Source organism: Gastrolobium bilobum, unplaced genomic scaffold, assembly GCF_033153095.1.
Source record: "Gastrolobium bilobum isolate Gb01-03AN ecotype WA unplaced genomic scaffold, APGP_CSIRO_Gbil_v1 utg28832, whole genome shotgun sequence".
NCBI classification, from domain to species: domain Eukaryota; kingdom Viridiplantae; phylum Streptophyta; class Magnoliopsida; order Fabales; family Fabaceae; genus Gastrolobium; species Gastrolobium bilobum.
The window spans coordinates 128,587-142,276 of NW_026896376.1; the positions used below are offsets into that span (position 1 = coordinate 128,587).

At 37.2% G+C, this 13,690-nt stretch overlaps 1 protein-coding gene across 3 annotated transcripts; it reads right to left on the bottom strand.

The window, feature by feature from the left end:
- Window positions 1-1,145: 1,145 nt before the first annotated feature.
- LOC133299444 (lipid droplet phospholipase 1) lies at window positions 1,146-12,928 on the bottom strand. 3 transcript variants are annotated; one of them, XR_009749925.1, is made up of 12 exons: window positions 12,656-12,928; window positions 12,289-12,356; window positions 6,638-6,708; window positions 5,872-6,114; window positions 5,264-5,427; window positions 5,121-5,176; window positions 4,992-5,044; window positions 4,790-4,904; window positions 3,843-3,940; window positions 3,497-3,625; window positions 3,371-3,418; window positions 1,146-1,164 (listed from the first exon to the last, which is right to left on the bottom strand). XR_009749925.1 is itself a non-coding variant. In XM_061498901.1 (10 exons), exons 1-10 carry the CDS (start codon window positions 12,778-12,780, stop codon window positions 3,554-3,556), a joined length of 1,065 nt encoding a protein of 354 aa, XP_061354885.1. In that variant the 5' UTR covers window positions 12,781-12,928; the 3' UTR covers window positions 3,284-3,553. The 3 variants fall into 3 exon arrangements, 1 of the variants encoding a protein (XP_061354885.1); XR_009749924.1 differs by lacking the exon at window positions 1,146-1,164 and having other exon boundaries at window positions 3,284-3,418; XM_061498901.1 differs by lacking the exon at window positions 1,146-1,164 and having other exon boundaries at window positions 3,284-3,625.
- Between the last annotated feature and the right edge of the window lie 762 nt (window positions 12,929-13,690).

Below are 13,690 nucleotides of genomic sequence, written 5' to 3' on the forward strand. Positions count from 1 at the left end.
GAAATTGAAGTATAATAACGTCACATTGTTAACTATTGATTCAAAATATATCTGCCTGCCTTGCACTTTTCAATGATTAGGGGAATATTGATTCAAAACATAGCTTGGCTTGCTCCTATGCTTTCAATCATGATGAGCAATATGCATATTCAAAGTCACATGATCTACACTCATCGGGTTACCTTCATATAATAACATATGAATATGAACTTGCATATTTACTTTTGAATTATAAAAACATATTGTTAACCTGGAGTTCAAATTGGTTGCTCTGGCTGGATCCTTGTGGATCTTTTCTCAAATATTAAAAGGATGTAAAATTTCAAAAAGGTAGATCCTTTAAAAGATGGTGTTTCCATCGAATATCGATATAAAATATTAAAAAGATGCATCCTTTTCTCAAATAATATTAAAAAGATGGATCACTTTTTTTTCTTTTTTTTAAAATAAAAAAAAAAAGTTTTTTAAGGCAAATTAAGACTAGACAAAAGAAGAAAACTTAGCTTTTGCTCTTTACTTGATTTGCTCCCATTTTGTTATTCTTGATCTCGGGCCAGGGTCTCGGTCTTGGTCTTGATCTTAATCTCAACCATGATCTCGACGACCGGGGTAGCCATGATTTGATCTCAATCTCTATTTCAATTTCGTCATGCTTTTTTGCAGAAATTGCGAACTCCGATCTGCCTTAAATGATTGATTATATTTATCGTGTTAGGATTTGGATGAGGCGGTGGCTACTGCGCTTTCACCATTATTGGGTGGGAATCGAAGTTTATCGTTCCCCACAGACGGCGCCAATGTTCTGTCTGAAAGACAGAGATGTCCAACCGGTGGCTGGTATATTTTATGTAGGATCTAGGTGTCCTCTCTCAAGTATCTATGAATGAGATACCTTTGAGGGTAGGTCGATCACTGTACTGTGCACAATAATAATCGACATAATCAAGGCGTGGGGTGTGTGCACAGTGACAAGCTAAGAGAGAGGGTTTTGAGAGTGCGTACCTTATTAGTTTAACCCCTTATTTATAGATGGGTTACCTGAAGGAGTATACTTCTGGGCCTCTTAGGAATATTGGGGGCCCAAGTCCAACTGCTTAGCTGTCTGGATAGGATCGTCATCAATAGGAGATTCTCTTCCTTTTGTGCTGTCTTTTATTGGTCCTTCTAGAATATGGGTCTTTGTCAGGTCTATAACATATTCATTTAACGATTTACATATAAATAATTCTAATCCCATGTTATAAATAAGATCAACAATCAAAATTAAGATGATAACTTACACTTGTGTAAAATAATTCTAATCCCATGTTATGAATAATTTTTAAGTATTATGAATCGATGTATGATTATTCTGTTGATTTGTCATTCGAAAAGAGTATAATCACCGAAGTTTAAAATACATTAAAGCCGGTTTAGATTTATCCCAACAAAAAAGTATAACAGGAAAAGGATCCAATGACTTCGAAAGAATTGAACGAGGAGCCGTATGAGATGAAATCTGTAAAATATCCTTTATTATTTTATGATTTTTCTTTGTCATGGGAAGTTTCAGGGAATAAAAGCCTATGTATTGAAAGGGTAGAGTATATGACAGTTTATATTGGTAGAAAGCTTTTGTTACGGAGGGGGCTTCTTGAACGCCAAGGCAAGATGGATTTTATTCATTTTTAGTGAAACCCCCTTCACAAATAAATGGTTATGCGTATATTCTCGATAGCTCTAATTTTTATTTGTTGTCAATGTGTAAACACACATCCACTCACCTCTTTTTTTTTGGTAACATCACCCACCTCATTTTGACTCCTAGCTTCCTGTTTATACACAATGATCTCTCATCATTTGCGGTTTTTTCTGCCATAAACATTGCTAGTTCAGAGATCCAATAATAATCCCGACCCACTGGGATTAAATATTGACATTGTTTGTTGGGAACGATAAACTTCGATCTCCACCCCAGAGTAGTGAATATATGCAGCCTATTGCGTAACCACCACTAGCAGCAACAACCTCCGCCGCCACAGCCCCCAAAATGCCGAATCGAATGAAGGAGGCACAACAATAGTGAGGGGCCCCGCAACAATGCATGCACAACCCTAATGTACTAGGAAACAACAATATGGGCGAGGATTCTGTCTCCGCCTTCGTCCCACTTGCTTACCCAAGCCCTTGCGCAACCAACCAAGGTGGGAATTTCATGCCAGCCATGATGACCCTGATATTGCAATGCCTCGAAAACATGGAAAGATTGTTAGGGGAACGTCGGGGAGAAAATATGCCTCCACCTCCGCCATACAATCAGGGAGAAACACAGGCCTACCATCATGCTAGCAAGCATTAGGCCCTAGCAATATCCACGCCGACAACACTCAAGGATGACTTCCCTCCCACGCACTCGAATCCAGCACTGTGTAGGGCCAGGCCGCCCACAATCAGCACACTGAGGAAGTGAAGGAAGATAGTCCCTTCATAGACTTTGTCATGATGGCAACCCAACCCTTGGCTGCCCAAGTACGAAGGGACCCAAGATTCTCAGGAGCATCTAGACACCTTCAAAACGACTATATACCGAGTCAGGGCCAGAAACTCATTCACCACTAGAGTATTTGCCACCACCTTTAGAGGTCCAACCTAGTACTAGTTCAATTCTTTACCCCCTGTGCTCCATCAGCTACTTGCGAAACTTTTTGTTAACTCTCCAAGTGAGAGTTATTTTTGAGCTTTATAATTGTTGAATTATTGCCTAGTTAGATATAAAATTATAATAAAGCATGATTATTTTACTATAATATGCATGATATGTGCTTCTAAGTGTTTTAGGATAATTATATGTTAAATTAAAATATTCTAGTGTGATTATGATGTTAGAATAGATAACTAATCGAGAATTTTATTTTGTAGGTTGATGTCACAGCAATGCTATAGCAATGGTCAATTAATGAGACGTTGCGTTTTGAGCTGTAACAAAACAGGAGTTGAACGAAAATATCTCAAGATAAACAAGAGACAAGGTGGTTAAGTAGGTAAATACTCTGTTGGAAATCTGGGATTAGTTGAGATCACGAGAGACTAGAGCGTCTCAAACAGCCCTAAAACTATCTTAATTTTTTTCTGCCATTTTGTAATTTTTTTAGTTTCACATTGTTACACTTTCCTGATTTCTGTCCAATGTTACTGTGCTAATATAAACTTCCATATTAATACAAAGTCACTTCCATTTTGTGCTATTTTTTTTCTGTTTTTGGTTGATACCTATCATATTGATTCAAGTAATGCTTTTGTGGAACAAAGAATCTACAATTCTACATATCATAGACGTACTTTCTACATTGTTAAGGATCACGAAAAAACAAATTTTGAATTGCTTTTTGACCTCAACTAGTGGAGAACTTTGTTACTCAGGGAGCCAAATGTTTCCATCCTGCAACGAATTCAATTTCGGATAAATTTGAATATCAATCAGGTTTAACTATAGATAGCATAGCCATTTCAGATTTACCTATGATAAGCTTATATTGCTAGGAGGGAAGTATACAACTCTAAAGAAAAACAGCTTCTAGTTAAGAAAATGATCAATCATGTGCTGTATAACATCTGCACCTTCTATATGTGTGATTTGGTCTTTGACCTGTAAAAATAGCCATTGTAAAAGATGGATAAAGGACATAGGCAGGTAAAACGACGTATTCAAAGAAATATAATATCATGTCTGACATAAGAATGCTGTATTAATAGAGTAAAACTTTAATTAGTTATGATGAATTATGATAGTGCCATATATCAGAAATTAAAGGATACGCTACATACAGACAACGGGATAGCAAGAGCAGTGCCAATACACAGACCTGAATGACACTATGAGCAGCAAATCTCAGTCTGCTACTGTGGAAGCTCACATCTACTTTTTCCCATGACAAACAAGATAAGCCTGTTACCAATTCCTCTGCAGGTGTTCATTCCAGTTAGAAATCTTACAATTTGGAGAACAAAAAATAACATAAAAGAAACATACCATACATTACTCCTTTGTACAATTTTAAGCAACACTTAATTATATAGGGAAAGATCAACAACGACAATTACAACCAAGTCTTATCCTACTATGTAGGACAAATGGATCAATAAACAGTATTGGGCTCTATAAAAACCAAATTTAGTAGAAGTGACAGCAATTTAGAGTAAGGATTTTTTATGGTCTCTCCTAACGACCCCAAGGTGTATTTAAGGGATCAATAGCAAGAAACTTGCCATTTTTTATCAGGGTTATTTTCAGAGATTGTTTTATATTTCTCGTGGTTTGACTGCACTCCATGAATAATGCTCAACTTTCTACTGGGATTACTTAATGCATACAAATTTGAATTTTGTATATAGAGAAAACAATTATTTGATGCACAAGATTATGGATTTTTACTAAAACAAACAATTAAGGATATAATGTCTATCTGCAAATGAAGGACAAAGAAAATCCCAACATTTAGCTAGCAACAGTATTGGGTTAATAATACCCGTAGTACTCTAGACAGAACTGCAAATGAAGGACAGAAAATCCCAACGTTTAATGAACAGCCCTAGGTTAATATCTATAGTATCTACACAGAACTGAATGCACAAAGATCATATGGCGGAGGCAAAGCACGAGAAGGTCAACCATGTTCTGAGCACACAGTGTGGGGGAAAACAGAAAAAAGAGAGCAAACTTCCTAGAGACCATAGAGTTTTCAAATGTACAAGGCAACAACGGCAGATAAGGTAATTAAAAAAGAAAAAAGAAAAAACTGGAGATGCCAACCTTCTATCTTGTCAGAGCTGTTATCTTCCATTAAGTCACACTGCTCAGCATCACAAGCTTTGCAGTGCTCTTCATATACAACATGTGGATATTTTTCGTTGAGGGTATCCTCCCACTGCCAACCAAATATTTTTATATCACTAAATGGTAACAAATGATCCGTTAAATCAGGTAGCATAAAAAAAGTTGTCAGCAAACATACCTTTGGAAGTTCATAATCACGTCTAATGGATGATGTTCTCCAGCCAACAATATCTAGAGTTGTTTTAGTAAAGGAAAACCAAATGAAAAAATATGCAATGAAGACAGAAGAAGCTAATATGAAGGATACGATCATAGCCCACATTTGAATATACAACCCGCCGTTTGAAGGTACGCAATGCAGACCTGCAGAACATGAAGACCCCTTAAAGGAAACAATCTCAATAAACTCCATATATATAAGGAAACAAATGAGGTAAGCAACAAACATACATGAAATAACATTGATCAGAATCTTCAAGCATGCGTTTAAGCAATGGAGGTTTTCCTTCATCATCATCAGTAAGGAAAAGATGCCGACCCGTTCTTCTAAAAATCAAATGAATAACACAACTTGCAAGTTTCTCAAATGCAGTTACCCCAAAAAGAAATGGAACCTGAAATTCAAAACCCAGTCAACATATTTAAATACCCAAATTGCAGAAGGTGATGCAACCCTTTTTCAAGAAAATATCCCAACAAAGTGCAAGAACTACATGATCATCCCTGATTTATGGTGAGACACAACCATGCAGATAGGCTGAAAAAAAATTCAACAGTGGGCAGCAGGTCCACTTGGCATGAACGGTTTTGGATGGCCTCTCTTTAGGCTCAGGACACCATGTTGAAAGAGAGAGGGAGATAAGAGAAGCACATGCTATGTCAATGCATGCAAGAGACAACTGCATATATATTAATGTAATAATCACACGGGACCTAACTAATCATATGTACAATGAACCTGCAGACTAAACTAAGCTAGAATAATTACATCTCAACAGTTTCTTTAACCCATATCATTTAGATATGGACAACATAAAGTAAATATAGGATGTTGGTACCTGCTTATTGCCCCTTGACCCCAGATGAGGTGTAGCAAAAGTTATGAAATTCATAGCCTCCAAGCCACATATTGTACCCATTGAGTCCTCCTTACTATCTTTGTTGCTCGAGTCCTCAGTATCTTTTTTTTCATGTGGCCTATACAGCTTCCCAATCGCATATCGTGCCACTAACCCTCCCACTGAGTGTGCAACAAAGGAGATCTTACGCATATTTGGCTTTCTTCGAATCACTTCAAGGACCTAAAAGTTAAATTTGTTGTAAATAGCAATAATGATTATGTATTCAATGCCATGGTATTAAGACTAAAGATTAAGACTAAAGACTAAAGAAAAACATTAAATCCCACCTGAAGATTATGTAGTCAGATATTAAGACTAAAGATTTTTCAGCCCAAAACTTTAGAACATTAAATCCCACCAGAATTCTACTATAGAAAGACCTTTGTTTTCTTATACATCACTCATGAACATTTTATGAAAGCTTCACATAGAATGCTTTCAACAGGTTATGCTTTATAAGTGGTAGAGAAGATATGTAAAAACATATTTGATGCAGTATACCTTACATGATTTGGTGTATATATATATATAACAACTGAAGACATTCGTTATCATCTATCATAAACACGATAATATTTATAAAACTTATATAAATGATAAGAATCAGGTAATATAATCTCTGTCCATGGATAATATAGAGAAATTAGGTTAAATTCACTTTCAAATGACATAAAACAAATCTTCTATATAGTGAAATACTTACCTCCTCCGCCAATCGCTCTCCCATTATGTCCACACCATCTAGTGTCAACATAGACACATTTCGTTGGCTACCTGCGTAAAATAAGATGGGGAAAATGTAAAAGCAAGCACAATACACAAAAAATCTAAAGCCTGCTCTAGTTTCCTGAAGAAATTAATATGCTAAAAAAAACAAAGTCATCTAAAACAGAAAGCATACAAACTGGTCCATTAAGGAGCCAAGTAAAATATACCTAAACATTCAAACTTGATAAATCTGTGGAAACCATTGTATTTTTTGTTTCCTTATTTTTAGAAATCAATTAGGATCTCCTTTTGATTATCTTATTAATTAACGGAAATTCATATAATTATTTAGAGATGAGCAATGAGATTTGTGTACAGGAGAAAGGTTAAAAATAAGGCCCAAAGTAATAGTCAACCCAAAGTTTATGGCTGCAGTGTCTATAGTAATAACAGGAAAAGAACTGTTAACATGGAAAAATTGGAGTGAGTTAGAAAAGAGTGCAAGTGGCAAGTTGTGAATGGAGAGGAGGAATTAGGGGGTAGTGGGATGGTAGATTCAGGTCGTCATTCAGCAGGGGGAGAGAAAATGGAGGGTATGCATATTTTGAAGAATAAAAGTAAGGAGGAAATCAGGAAGCCTTCAGGGACTAAGTTTCTGTATTTCAGATTCTTTGTAGTTCCTTGAGTTGTGTTATATAATAGAATCTTCGTTGCGTAGTTAAAACACATGGATTTCTTCACATACCTCTCGGGTCCTAATATTCAACATAGTATCCACAGCATAAAGAGAAGAACTCAAATCTGTATCTATCCGGTAAGCCCACTACCCGTTTAGTAAAAAAATTCACTGAAATTGTCACGTCCGTCAATTTCCTACCTCAGACCTTCTTCAGAAGCCATCCCAGAGCCTATATCATTGTTCAACCGCCATGTGACCGTCGATGACTGCCGTTGACTGGAAAAATTTTAAGCAAGACATCCACTATCTTGACCGTTGTTTGCAGGTGGTCATGTCTATCCAAGTCGCATTCCCAAACTGGAAGCGGGGTCCAGGTCGCTGCAAAGGATTGTGGGAGCACGTGTGGCATCCATTTTGCCGGCGACTTCTTCTAGGTGACTCGTCCTTATGTTCCAATTCCAAGTTTGTATGGATCTTATGGTTTCAACTCTCTTATTGGTGGCACTAAGACTTTTTCTCCTTCGTGTACTTGTTCATGCCATTTTTTGTCTTTTTTTTTTCCACGTGACATATGGTTGACTCTCAACCCAGTGATGCATCCAAGGATGCTCTGAAGCTCGAGGAACTAGTTTTCAAGTTTTAAACAATTTTGTTAATACTCCGTTATACATGGACAATTTGGATGGCTCTAATTATGACTCTTTGGCTTCCGAGCTCAAACTTTGGCTTGATGGACAAGATTATGCTGATCATTACAGCATTAAGGCAAACTCTATTGTTGTGGGAATGAAGGCCCTCGGTGGAAAAAGGTTAATGCCCAGTAACGCAGCATCATCAAGTCCTTTATCCACTCGTCACTCAAGCTGATCTTTCGTGCTCATGTTACTTGTGAGTCTGTATGGCATTAGGTCAAGGAGCCTTATACTAACAAGGTGTCTCTAGGGTGTTGCTTATTTAGGGAAGGTTCATGAAGTGATTCACAACATAAATAACCTTCTACCCCCTGCTGAGGACCTTGCTAATGAACTTAAGCACCAGAACACCATTTTCATATTATTGGCTCTTTATGGCTTACACGGAGTACTCTGCTAGCCGGCTCTACCACTATCTCAACTCTAGATTCTGTTTAATCAACATTGCTAGGGTTTCACCTATAATTTCTAAGGAGCCTATGATGCCTGTTGCACTTGCACCTGTTCCCTCACTGGTTGATTCCTAAACAATTCTCTCTAGGGTTCTAGTTATGCATGCAAATCCTCTAAGGGTTGCAATCACTACACTAATTGCAACAAGTTAAGCCATACTATTGATCCCAACAGGGATCTTCATGGTCGCCCTCCTTACTTAGCTTATGTTTCTCAAGCCTCATCTGCCTCTAACTCTCAGTTGACTACTACACCACAGCCACCTCCGTCTATTGTCACTAACGTCATGCAATGGTATGAGGAGAAGCGTGCTTCCAGTTCAAATGCCTTTCTTGCACACAAGTAATTCCTTTGCTGGTGTCTCTCAATCGCACTCTCTTGACCCTTGGGTTCTCGATTCTGATGCGTCAAACTATATTTCAAGTAATTAGTCTTAATTCACTTCTTTCTGCACATCTGGTCCCTTGCCCACTTTTACCGGGGCTAATGGTTTGTTGGTTCAGTACCAAGGGAATGACATTGTTATCCTCTTTCCATCTATTTCATTGATAATATGTTTTAGGGTTATACTTGTCTCATATTACAAGAGAAAAATTCCCTCTCCTGCACACACAATACAAGGTGTGGGTCCCATTTTTTTTCCTTTTCTCTTTTCAATGGACCCCACACGTTGTAATGTGTGGGCAGGAAAGAGAATTTTTCTCCTGTGACTAGAGAAAGTATAACCCTATGTTTTATGTCCCTAATTCTTCCTTCAATCTCATTTTCATTAGTCGCTTAACTAGGTCTCTTAACTGTATTGTTTGCTTTACTAAAATTTCGTGATTTTGCAAAACTAGAGTTCGAGGAAAACAATTGGTGCTCGATCTGAGTCCAATGGTCTTTATAACCTTTCCACCACATCCCAGGTGTGCTCTGTTATGGATTTTTCGCTTACCATTCACGTTCAGTTGGGTTATTCGAGTCTTGCTAAACTCAAGAAGATAATGCCGCATTTGTCTACCTTATCTAGTTTGTCGTGGGAGCTATGGTAGTTTGGGAAACTCACTCGTAGTTTGTTTCCCAATCGAGTAAGTCGTCGAGCTTCATTTCCTTTTGCTTTGGTTCATTCACACGTTTGGTGTCCAAGTTGTATTGTTTCTACTATAGGGTCAAGATACTTTGTTACTTTTATTGATGATTACTCTTGTTACCGGTTTTATAATGTACTACTTACTCATTTTGCTGTTCTCATTTTCACTTTTGTAGTATTAATTCCCCTGAATATTTATCCCATCAATTTCAAAAAAAAATTGCATCTAACAACATCTTTCACCCTACATAATGTTTGCACACCCCCTAACAAAATGTGGCTGCCGAATGCAAAAACAATCACCTCATTGAAACTACTCGGAAACCTTTACTCCAATGCCATGTTCCCTTCTATTTTTGGGGAGATGTCCTCACTGCTTCCCATCTCATTAATAGCATGCCCTCCTCACTCCTCAGTCCTTGATAACCAAATACTATACTCTGTCTTTATTCCCCATCAACAGTTGCATTCCCTGGCCCCTAATGTCCTTGTATCTACTTGTTTTGTCCATGACTTCAGTCTCAGTCTCTAACAGGTGGTCCGCGAAGCATAGTAGTTAATAGTACCACAATAGCACCGCTAGCCGCGCCGTATGGGAGTTGCGGTGCCTCGCCGCAAGAAACCGCACCGCGCCGCACCAGAATGCAATAGCGGCCATTGCGATCACATTTGCGGCTATATTGCTGTCATAAGGCAAAATGTCAATGTTGTCCTAAATTTAATTGTGTAACAGAAAATTTTTAAGGGTTTTTTAGTCTATCTGCATCTCTCTCTGTCACTTCTGCTATCTCTGCCTTTAAAAAATGTTTCTTTTTGTCATTATTTCTGTCATATATCTATTCCGCTATTTCCGCAACCGCAACCCGCTATAACACTATAGCGTTTTTCGGGGTTGACCGCGACATGCCGCATTTGATAAATTTGCTGCGAAGTCACAATGTGTTCCTTGGTTACCCTCAGTAACACAAGTGTTGTCGTTGTTACTCTCCTAGTTTTTGTCGTTACTTTATCTAGGCAAATGTTACTTTCTTTGAGTCTACCCGTTCTTTGGCTCCACCTTTCCCAATGACTCTGTCTATGCTCAATTATTTCTACCCCCTATTTCGGTTGAATATAACCCACCACCATCTCCTCTGGTCACTCCTTTGGTTCAATCTACCCCACCATCACCGCCCCTAACCACTCCTTCTCCATATGCTTGCAGCCCTAGAGTTTTCTTTGGTAGTGTATGTAGATGACATTGTCATTACGGGTGATGATCATCATGGCATTACTCAGGTAAAACATCTCTGCCATCATTTTCAGACAAAGGACCTTGGAAGACTCTTATATTTCTTAGGGATAGAGGTAGCCCAATCCAAATATGGCATTGTGATATCCTAGAGGAAATATGCTATGAACATTCTTGATGAAACAACTTTGTTGAATGTTAACTTAGTCGACACTACTATGAATCCAAATATCAAGTTTCTGCCAAATCAAGAAGGGTCATTCTCAAATCCAGAAAGGTATAGAAAATTAGTTGGGAAGTTGAACTACCTCATAGTCACTTGATCAAACATCTCATTTGCAATTAGTGTGATAAGTCAGTTTCTTATTTCTACTTGTGAAGATTACTAAGATGAGTGATTTGTATTCTCAAGTACATTAAAATAGCTCTAGGAAAAGTTCTTTTCTATGAAGACAAAGGTCATAGCTTGGCTGCGGGATACCAAGATATTGATTAGGAAGGTTGCCCCACTAATCAAACATTTACCTTTGGATAATGTGTATTTGATGGAGATAACTTACTAACATGTAAAAGGGAGAAAGAGTGTAATTGACAGATTGAGTGCTAAAGCAGAGTATCGTTCTATGGCCACAACTACTTGTGAACTCATTTGGCTAAAACAACTACTTAAGGAGCTCAAGTTTGAATAAAACAACTCATTACTGCAACTCTCATTTGCAATAATCCTGTTGTTTTGCATATTGCTTCCAAGCCACTACTTCATGAAAGGACTAAACATATTGAAATAGATTGTCATTTCGTCAGAGAAAATGTCATCTCGGGAGATATACCCACCAATTTTGTTAACTCAAATTATCAACTAGCTATTGTATTCACCAAGTCTTTGAGAAGTCCTCGAATAGACTACATTTGTAACAAGTTTGGTACATATAATCTATATGCTCCGACTTGAGAGAGTGTGTAGTAAATAGAACAGTATAGAGTAGTTTAGTATGAGAGAAGATCTCTTTGTAATTCCGTTTCATTCAGCTATATCATAAAGTCTCTGTTGTGTAGTTGAAATACACGGAATTCACCACATTCTCTCGGGTTATGATATTTAACACTCCTAAATAACCAAAGACAAATCTTTATAAGTAAACAAGAATAGACATTCCATTAACAAGAAGACTTCAAATTTCTCAGCACCATAAACTACAATTTCACCAGGTCTATAATTAGAATAGTGAATCATCGAAAGTTCACCATACCAAGACTAATGTTATTCTAAATAGCTAAGACACTATATCCAAACTGTCTGATTCCAAGGAAAAGTAGCAACTATATTAATCACAGTAGCTTATGAGAATGAAATTCTGCATGAGATCAAAGGCAGACATACTATTGATGAATTGTAGCTGCTTAATTCACAAGTAAAAGAGTCATAACATAAATAAAATAATCTCTTTAAGTCAGACGCTCTTGTTTTGACCACATGGTATGATCATCAAAGCTTTTGAAAGATAACAATGATCCTTACAGTGAACAAACACTTTATCGGGAAGCTCTTTAACAAATCGCTCTGCCGCAAACTTCCAATCTGTTGCACTGCAGGAACAAACAGTTAAAACATGAATCATCCACTTTATGCAACAAACACAAAATCTGTTAAATTGATAACACTAAACGTATCCATTCAACAAAAAAAAATAAAAAAAAATACAGGAATTTACCAAGAAACAAGAATCAATTCAAACAATCACATTCACAGCACATAATCTCAAAATTCCAATCGAATAACAATAACCAACACACGAACATAAAAAAAAACACGATCGAATAAATCAACAGGATCAGCATTTCATCAAAATCAATAAAAGGAATTGAGCGAAAATGCCATCATATACCTTCCGAGAATTCCATTGACCATGACAACGAGATGATCAGCGGAGGAAGAATCGGAGGATTTGGAGCTCCACACATCGCGGCTTCCATCGACGGACTCCGATGTGCACACCGCGTTCTTCTCCATGGGGTTAACGAACAACGCGTTCGTTTGACCAAGGACCTTCCCTCGCTCGCTCGTCCCCAAACTTGAGCAATTCGAGAAGCGAAATAGGAGTTCGGAATACCGCTGAAGAGATCGCGAGGCAAAAGCAATTGAAGTTTTCCGGTGAGATAATTTTCCCGAGAAAATAGAAAAGAAAGTGCGAGAAAAGATAATTCAGAGTTTGAAAAGATTTGATTAGAATTGATGTAAATGTGAAAAAAGGTAGTTAGTTTGGTGGGGAGTGATAAATACATGAGAACGAAGGAAACTCCAAATAAATAAATACAATATTGAAATCAACGGGACACGTGGCAATACTGCGAGAGTAGAGAGTGTTGCTGATTCGTTAAGAAGAGGAAAGGAAAGATGTGAACGCCACTCTTAACTCACCGATATAGATTAAAAATGAGATGAAGAGAATTTGCTATAATTGCATTTGTTTTTGGATAATGAACCGTTGGATTTGGGATTATCTCGATTGGGGATAATAACATCAGCAGGTGTCGAAACGAGTTAATACGATATAAATTTGAATGAATACGTCAATATGATCACGATATGAATTTATACGAATTTTTGTTAATGTTAAAATCTTTAACACGAATATAATATGAATTTTTTTTGTTGATTGACATGATACAACATAAATAACATATAAATTATAGGTCAAACGATAAGTGAAAAAACAATTAAAAAATGGGTTGAAATTAAAAAAATAATAATTTAAAACAAATACAAATCGACACAAATTTGATAAACGATATGATACGAATTTTTTTGTAACAAACACAAATTTTTGATGTGGTGTCACGAGTCAACCCAAATTTCATAATTTATTTTGACGCTTTTAATAATCAAGTCTTGTGCGCAGATATGCTTAATTTTTAGGGGG